The sequence below is a fragment of the Solanum dulcamara genome, chromosome 2 (assembly GCF_947179165.1).
Source record: "Solanum dulcamara chromosome 2, daSolDulc1.2, whole genome shotgun sequence".
Lineage (NCBI taxonomy): Eukaryota > Viridiplantae > Streptophyta > Magnoliopsida > Solanales > Solanaceae > Solanum > Solanum dulcamara.
This window is the reverse complement of record NC_077238.1, coordinates 28,678,561-28,687,543: the sequence shown is the minus strand read 5'-3', so window position 1 is coordinate 28,687,543 and position 8,983 is coordinate 28,678,561. Positions and strand designations below refer to the sequence as shown.

Here is an 8,983-nt window from a genome sequence, read left to right as displayed (position 1 = left end):
GATCTGATGAATGATCTCCTGTGCCAACATGATATTCTCATAGATGCTCTTATTTTTAACAAAGCTAGATTAGTTAAGAGAGATGAGATTAGGCAGCATAGGGGCAAGTCTGAGACAAAGGAGTTTGGAAATGATTTTGTTAGTAAAATTACTCAGGCTTATGGGCCTGAATTCAGGGATTTTGGTAGGATGCTTTACTTTGGGAAGGAGGACTAAGCAAGCATGAGAGAATTACTTAGGGATAGTCTGACCATAGAAGAAGGAAATGACTACACTAAGGAGGTCTTCTTTGATGATATCCCAGCATACTTGGAAGAATTTTCCATTCATCCCATCAGGACCAGCTGCTGAATTGGGATTCATGGCAAAAACCACAGATTTCAGCTCTTCCATAGAAGGGGTGGCTTGGAGGATCTCATTTTGCTGGTCAGTAACCATAGGAGTGATGCATTAAAGGTCCTACTGCTGGATGTAGTTCTCTTCCCAGTGAAGATTTTTTGGAAGTACTCATAGGCTGCTTCAGCTATTTCAGCATCACCTTGTGCCCATGATCCTTCCTCAATTTGAATCCTGTGAATGTATAGCTTCCTTCTTCTGCCTCTAATCAGGGCATGGAAGTAACTAGAATTCATATCACCTTCTTTGAACCACTGCAGCTGAGTCCTTTGTTTGAGGATAGTATCCTCTATTTTCATGTATCTGATGTATTCATCATTGATGGCATGAAGCTTGGATCTGTTTTCATTGGATTGCATGTTAACCAGGTCCTCTTCAGCTTGTCTAATAGCTTCCTCATACTTTTTAACTTTAGCATAGATATCACCAAATTGATTCCTAGACCAGCAACTAAGAGTATTAGCAAGCCTCTTCATCTTCATGTGAAAGATCCACTTAGGATTACCCTCAATAGGCCTGCTCCAGCAGTTCTCAACAAGATCCATAAAGGAAGGATGATCAGGCCAACAGTTAAGGAACTTGAAGTATTTGATGGGATTATGATGTTGATCTACCATTTCCATGAGAAGAGGGCAATGATCAGAACCAACTGTGGGAAGATGAGTGATGGAAGTGAGAGGCATGGTTTCCAACCATTTATCATTAACCATTCCCCTATCAAGTCTTTTCCATACTCTAGACATGATGCCCCTTTGGTTACACCAGGTGTATTTCTATCCTGTAAAGCCAAGGTCTTGTATATGGTGGGGTCTTTCTTGGGTAAGGTTGACCTGCACTCTTACCTTAGCAGTGCTGCCCCTAGTCTTCTGGATGGAGGCTGCATTCATGAAGAGCACTTTCCCCACAGAAGCAAGGAGGGTGGTCAGGAATTCCTTATCATAACAATGCCATGGGAGTTCAGGAAGAGCTACCCAGACTGGGACAATGGGAGTTTCCTCCTCTGTCCTGAAAGTAGGAGTCCAAGTTTGTATTCTCATGACCTGACCTTCAATAGTCATTCTTTGCTTGGTCCACACAGTTGTGTAGTCCAATTTATTGTCCAGGTCAATATATATATGCCTAGCATTGAAGTGGGCAATTTTAACACCACCTACCAATTATGTTTGGAGAATGAAGGTTTTCCTTATAAGCTTCACTTTAGGCATGTACTACTGAACTTCCCAACAAGAGTATACTTATACTTTTCAGCCAACTTAATCATGAAGTCATCCTTATCATAGATCACAGCTGGTAGACCTTGTCTGGTAGTGAAAATAGGAGTAGATAAATTAAGAGGGACATCATTTTTTGCTTGGTTGAGTCTTAATTTGGAGGCAAAGGTTTGTATAACAGTGTATGGGGCTAGGTGAGGGACCGTTCCTTTCTATTAGGGAACTGGTTCCTTGGAGGATTTTTGGTGATGTTTTCTATTGGTTGGGGCTGATTGTTAACATGTTGAGGGACTTGGTTACTGGAGCCAATTCTATCAAAGTTGGAGGAGATCTTAGGGAAGTTATTAGGAATACTATTAGCCTTGTGGGTGTGCTGGTCCATTGCAGGATTAGGCTCAGAGTTGGCAATGATGTGTTCAGGGCCCTGCACATTAATATTAGCAGTGGTACCAGGAAGCTCATTTACTCCACTGGATTTCAACAATTGCAATTCAGAAGCACTAAAATTGGAAGAATATCCTGCTGAAGTTCCTTGGCTTAGGCTGCTGTTGTGGTGATCCAAAAACTTTTGTGTTTGATCATTGCAATCCGTTTGATGAGATTGAGATTGGATGCCATTACCACTATTCTGAGAAAGATCATGAATCGAAGTTAGCTTCTCATTTGGTAATGCCCTGTAACTGCTGGTATCTTCTCCTCTTGTGTCTTGACGACTTTTTGGATTTGAACTTTTTGGAGGTGATTCAAAGTCAGTGGTTTGTGTGGAAAGCATCATAGCATCATTGGGAACATTTTGGCATTAGTCATTCATCATTTGAATTGCCGGAGCTCCGGTGACTCCTCTATAGTTGTCGTCTTGACGACTTTTCAAATTTGAACTGATTGGAGATGATTCCAGACATGGTGTATATCTAGGAATGATCTCCACACTATCACTAATCTTTTGGGACTGATCTTGGGGCCATTGGTTCACCAGAGCTCCAGCGACACCATTATGTGTAGTGGTCGACTTGAAATTCGAGAAGCCATGGCTTGATTCGAGCTAGCTCTTAGTGATGGGGAGCTGCGCAATGGTTTAACGAACATTTTGGCATTGATTGTGGGTTGATATGGTGGCCAGAACTCTGGCGCCGACGCCGAGTTTTTCGCCGGCGATTGCTACGTCGGTGAAACTTAATTCATTAGAGGCGCCTTAGCCTGGGGAACAAACCCCAGTGGTCGTCGTTGCTTGAATATCGCCAGCAGTTGGTCCAAATTGCAGTTGGGTTTCCGGCGGCGCAGTGAACTTCGCCTCTTCAGTCGCCTGTGCTGAACTCTTATTTTCCATGGTGAAATTGTCTGAAATTTTTATATTGTGTAGATTAGGACATAGAGATTCATCTCTAATATTTGATTCTAGTCGAATCAAACCTTTTTCTTTGAGAGATATGATTTTTTGAACCCAGTTGAATTGTTCTTCAGAAAGTGCTACAGTGATCGCAGTAGTATTTTGCACTTTTGAAGAGCTGTGGGTTGAATCTGGAGGTGCGACAACTTTCGTTGAATTCGTATCGAGAAGCCCTACGTTACTGTCTTTCGAACGAAATTTTTCCACGTCGGGAGGTGGTTCCCCTCCCATACCCACTTAATGCTCACTTGTGTGACTAGTAGAGAGCTTTTTCCTTAGAGAAATGTTAGAGAGAGAGAGAAATTCAGGAAATGAAGATGCGATTCTACTATGAATTTAGAGGCTTAATTTAGGGGAGTTATCTCTATGCTCATCCAGTTGATAGAAGTATAGTTTGGTCGACAAAATTCCTCTATCTTGAGCTCCACTTCTCAATAATCTTTTTCATCTAATAGAATTCAAGATTTTCTAAGGATTAACCCACCAGTCTTCACTGGATCCATAGTTGGAGAAGATACTCAAAACTTTATTGATGACATGTGGAAGATCCTACAAGCAATGCATACCACATATATAGAGTTTAACTTGTCTCCTACCAGCATAAAGATGTTGCTAATGTTTGGTACAAATAGTGGGACAAAAGTAGAGATGAGGATGTTGAGCCTGTAGTCTGAGATGAGTTTGAAAATGCATTATTAGACAACTTCATTTTGCACGAGATAAGGGAGGCAAAGGTAGAAGTGTTTTTTAACCTAAAGAAGTAGGGGATGAATGTCAATGATTATAGCCTCAAGGTCATTTAATTATCCAGATATGCTTTAAAGATGGTTCCGGATATGAGAGACAAGAGGACAAAGTTTGTTTCGGGCTTGGGCAAACATGCGAAGAACAAGTGTCAAGTAGCTTTTTTTAACTTAGATATTGATACCTCCTGACTTATGGTGGATAATCAGCAAATTGAGAAGAATAATAAAAAGGATAGAGAGGAACACAAGAGTAAGAAAGCTAAGTTTGAGCAAAACCATCAGAAAAGTGGAAATGGGAAATGCCTTTTCTTTTAGAAGAGGTCTTCTAGTTATGCACCACCTTAAGTGAGTGCACCTACAACCCATAACAAAAATGACCAGAGGTCTCATGGTAACCAGAATTTTAGAGCTTAAGGATCTTAGTCCTAGGGAAGTATGGTCCAAAGTTCTTTGCACAAGTCGTATTGTATAAGTGGAACAAACCTCATTCAGGAGAGTGTCTTGTCGGCACCAATGGCTGTTACAAATGTGGGAAGATGGGTAACTTTATAATATATTATCTTATTTGGAACCAAGGTAATAAGGGAAACAATGCCCAATCATCTTTGGTAGCACCACAAACAAAAGTAATCAGTGAGGTTCTAATTTAGGGGCAGGCGGAGGTCAAAACCATTTGTATGCTATGTCTAATTTTTATGATTATTAGAACTCACCTGAGATTTTCACTGATATATTTTGAGTCTTTTTTCATGATGTTTACGAATTACTTGATCTAAATATTACCTTGTCTTTTATGACTCCTTATGTAGTCGTAAAGTATGGAATCTGATGAGTCATGAATTTGGGATCATTTATAGCTCAAAACTCAATGAATTAGTTCTACCTTACCTATATTATATCAAATATTGACTCTAAAGTGATCATTCGTGTATGCGAGGAGCTAAGGACAATATATTTTCAAAATGTTGAAGAAGAGACCTAAACGAGGGCAAAAATGAGCAACAGGCATACTGAGGCTCGAAAAGAGCTTTTGTCAAATCACCAAAGAGACACATAATCTCATGAAATGGTTTAGAAGACAAGGCCAATAGCTAGAGCAACTCAGCGATAAAAAGGAACTTCAGAAAATCATCGAGGGGAAATAGACAAGCCATATTGTGCCCACCTAAAGACTGTTGGGAGATTCTTTTATCAAAAATTCAGAAAGGCGAGAAAGGAAGGAAAAGGGTGACATATCGATCAGTAAGGCGATCTCAAATTTAACTTCAGGGAAAGAGGTCAATTGAAGATAGAAGCTAAAGGATGAAAGGGTGACTTTCCGAATAAGTCGAGGATCCCGATCTTCATTACCTAGTGAATAGAACATACACTGAAGAAGAAAGGTGATGGAAGGCGATGAGAAGGAATAAAAGACGAATCGCCAACCACTTTGGCGAGTGCGACTAACATCGCCGAACTGGGTTGAACAAACACTTATTTCTTGTGTTTTTCACAAGTATAAATTGATTTTTAAAGACAAAAGAGGCCCGTTTTTCACTGCACAGTACTTGGGATTGGAACCTAACTTTTAGCTTGGGATTTTTGACTTGGGTTTTGGAGGAATTGATAATTGGGCTTGGGAATTTAGAGTTCATACTTTGCTGAATTGATTAAAGGACAATTAATTTGGTAAAAATCTCTTTAATTTCTCAATGTCTAGCTAAACCCCATATACGGGGGTGCTTATGTAGTTAATATGTTGTTTTAAGATTTAGGTTTTTGTATTCAACTCAAGAATTATTAATTTGATATGGATTTTGTTAATTTGACATGTTTTAGTTATGATTTATTCATGCAAACATATATCTATGTTAGATCTTCATTTCAGCCAAAGTGGGTGAAATGAAGTGGTTAGGTTAATGAATAGCCATTGATTTAAAATTAGCAATTGTAATCTCTCTAGAGAGAGGAGATTTTTCTAAGGATCAGATTTGTTGCATTGTTACCCTTGTCTAGGCTCGAGAGAGCTAGTATGGATAGATAACTACTGATCGAGAGATGCTTTTCATACAATTGATTGATCTTTGCCTATCTAATGAAAATTAATGAAATTAAGCTGTGCATTTACCCTTATCCGAATAATAAAATTAACTACGTACCCACCCGAGAAGCCTTTTCTACTATTACAACCAATTTATCATTTATTGTGTTGATATTTACTCTAGTTAACTCTTACAGATTGATATATCAAAAGTATAGATTAATTCATGTCACAATTCAATTACTTTTATGTTACAATAGTTTAGAACACGGTCATACTTCTTGATAGAAATGTATTCTTAACCGATCCTTGTGGGATTTGACCCCAACCTTATACGTTGGGTTTATATTGATAACGATAGCCTACACTCTGAATCGTAAGAACTACAATTTGAGTGTTATAAAACAATAGCGTTGTTGCCGGGGAATGGTGATTAGAGTTCTTTTATTGAAGTTTCTTGTGATCTAGTTATTTGTAGTAGTGTCACGACCCAACTCCATAGGTTGCGACTGGGGTCCGACCTGGACCCCCCGTACACATATCTATCAACTGTGGTCACATTAAACTGTAAATAAAACAATATCATGTAACAGAGCCCCACTGGGATAACATTTACATACACCTATAGCCCTTTTTTTTTGTATCATAACATGACAGGGCACGCAAGCCGACAAGGCTGCCATAACATAACAATATATACAATATATCATATAGACCCAGCTGAACCAAACTGACATATACAACCCACATATACATATCTGCAGACCTCTAAACATATAAATGACAACATATGGCGGGACAGGGCCCCCGCCGTACCCCTGAATGGATAAAACAATTTCTATATATCTGTGGACAGTATCAAAACTAGGCCCCGATACAATGGATCCTCTTCCAGCTGAGCTGCGTGGAATCCTAAGCTGACGGACTCCCAAAATCTATATTTGTACCTGCGGGCATGAACGCAGCCCCATACATTACATTCTGACACATAGAAGCCCTACTAGGCAATACTTAATCTTCACAGGAACTGTAATACTGAACAGTGGATAGGGGTTATGAGGCGTACTCGGAATTCTGGGAATGGAATTATCCCCGCACTTCATATACAATTCACTTAAGGCTAAACATTGCTAAAAGGAAAGAAAGATAGATGTACGAACTTATACTAAAACATGCCAAGAGAAAGCTTTACATACCTTGTCTTAGTTATTCCTCATCCTGTTCGCCTCGTCGTCCTTTGAACCTATTAAACATGAAATTAATATGAATATCAACCCCTCTTAACTTTCCAGCACCTTAGGTTACATCTTAGTATTAATGGAATCTATTTCCTTAGTCGTTTCCCCGACTAGTTCTGTTATTCGCTAAGGCGTCGACGAAAATTGGGCAGCACCTCCCCTATAATGTGCCCTATAAAAATTTCCAATTAGGTCCCTAAGACCTACAACTAACCAACAACAACAACATGCAGCAATTCATACCTCCCATATACAACATGAATTCCAAACGACTTATTCAAAATTACGATATCAAAATAGGGTTTCTAGTTTCCATTTTTGTCAAACCTTTAACCGTACGAAGTGGGGGGTCGTGTGGATGCAAACAACAGATCCCCCACCTCATTTAGAACATTTTTATACCCTTCAACCACAATACACACCCCTGCAGCAGCACCTCATAAGAACAACACTCTATTTCGGCAACAATTCAACTATAGCGACTTCAATTTAGTTTATTCCGAACGTCGAACTTTTTACGACTTTTCCACAACTTCCAGCCTCCCAAAAGGTGTGTAATACACCCTATAATAACAGCATAAAGTCCAAATTTAAAGGAGAATCCTTACCTTACCAGAAATTGGCCAAAACTAGCCAAATCGCAACTCAGAATTTCTTCAAACGCGCTGAACTTGAGCGGGCTGTTTGTGCGACTTCCTCGCTGCCTCAAATTGGATTTTCTCGTTATTAAACATCATCATATAACCACGGTATACCATAATTAATTAATTCACGGAATGAAACCCGGAAGCTTACCCAAAAAGGGTCAAATCCGTAGCCCTTCTCCCTTGTCCCTTTCACGTTTTTCTCTTTTTTCTCTTCCTCGTGGGTTCGTAATCTCGTTCGTAATATCGTCTCACTTTAAGAGCCTATGAAACCTTTGCTACAGAAACTTGGTATAGAATCAAGTAACTCACGTATGTAAGACTTCTAACTTAGTAGTTTACGTAGATAAGTCGAGTCCTATGACTCGTTACTTGGCCTCCAACTCCTTACGACTTCTCTTGACCCTATTTCCAACCTTCCCTACTACGGGGTGTCACATTCTCCCTTCTTAGAGTTGTTCAATAGGGTCGTAACTTCAGTAGCCCACATACTAGCTTCTAAGTAACTTAGGAGACATTCCAAGTTTAAAAGTGTGGGGTGTAACATCCTTCCCCCCTTTAGAACATCCGTCCCCGAATGTTAGACCAAACCTCTCTTATCACCTTATACAAATCGTAGGGAGGTTCTTTTCTATTTTCTTAACACATACCTCCATACCAGTACTTTCTATATGCTTTTCAATAATCGGGGTTACTTTTAAATATCAGTTACAGGTGCGAATACTTGTATTTCATGTTCTCTTCAGTTCCCCGATTATCCTCTTTCTGGTTTTGGTTTTTCTATCGTATCTTGCAGGAAGGCACGTCTTTAGTCTACAATCTTTTGGTTTGCCGATCTATGATGACGATAGGTTTTGCCTTACAAGATTCCATCTCCTGGACCTTATCTATAAAATATACCCTGGGCGACTCGTCCATACCCTTGCGAAGCATTCTTATCTGATGGACTGGGCATATAGTTCCCAAATAAGGTGGTAAGCTCAACTTACCAGTGCTGTTGCCCACCTTATGAGCAATTTGATACAATCTAATATATTTTGGGTTAATTTTCCTTTTCTGGGGGACTCCGTTATGAACATTCGATCATCAATTTGAACTCTGTATATTGATGTTGATTATCTGTATATCATTCCTGCCGACTCAGGGTTTTTTGTCAATAGCTTGCTTAATCATGTCGGGGCCATTGGAATACTAGAGTAGTAATTGTTACTATAGGCAACTTGATAAGTGATGGATAGTCATTCCGGCTACCTTCGAAGTTAATCTCCCAGCTTGTGACATATCTTCAAGCGTCTAATAGTGCGCTCAGTCTGTTTAGTAGCTCGAGGGAGAAATGTGGTA

At 39.6% G+C, this 8,983-nt stretch overlaps 1 protein-coding gene across 1 annotated transcript; it reads right to left on the bottom strand.

Moving 5' to 3' along the window:
• Positions 1 to 380: 380 nt before the first annotated feature.
• Positions 381 to 1,106, bottom strand: LOC129871045 (uncharacterized). Its single transcript, XM_055945911.1, has one exon. It carries the CDS (start codon positions 1,104 to 1,106, stop codon positions 381 to 383), a length of 726 nt encoding a protein of 241 aa, XP_055801886.1.
• Between the last annotated feature and the right edge of the window lie 7,877 nt (positions 1,107 to 8,983).

Excerpts from the sequence above, each read along its gene's own strand:
- LOC129871045 (XM_055945911.1), bottom strand. The coding sequence starts at position 1,106 with ATGGTTAATGATAAATGGTTGGAAACCATGCCTCTCACTTCCATCACT.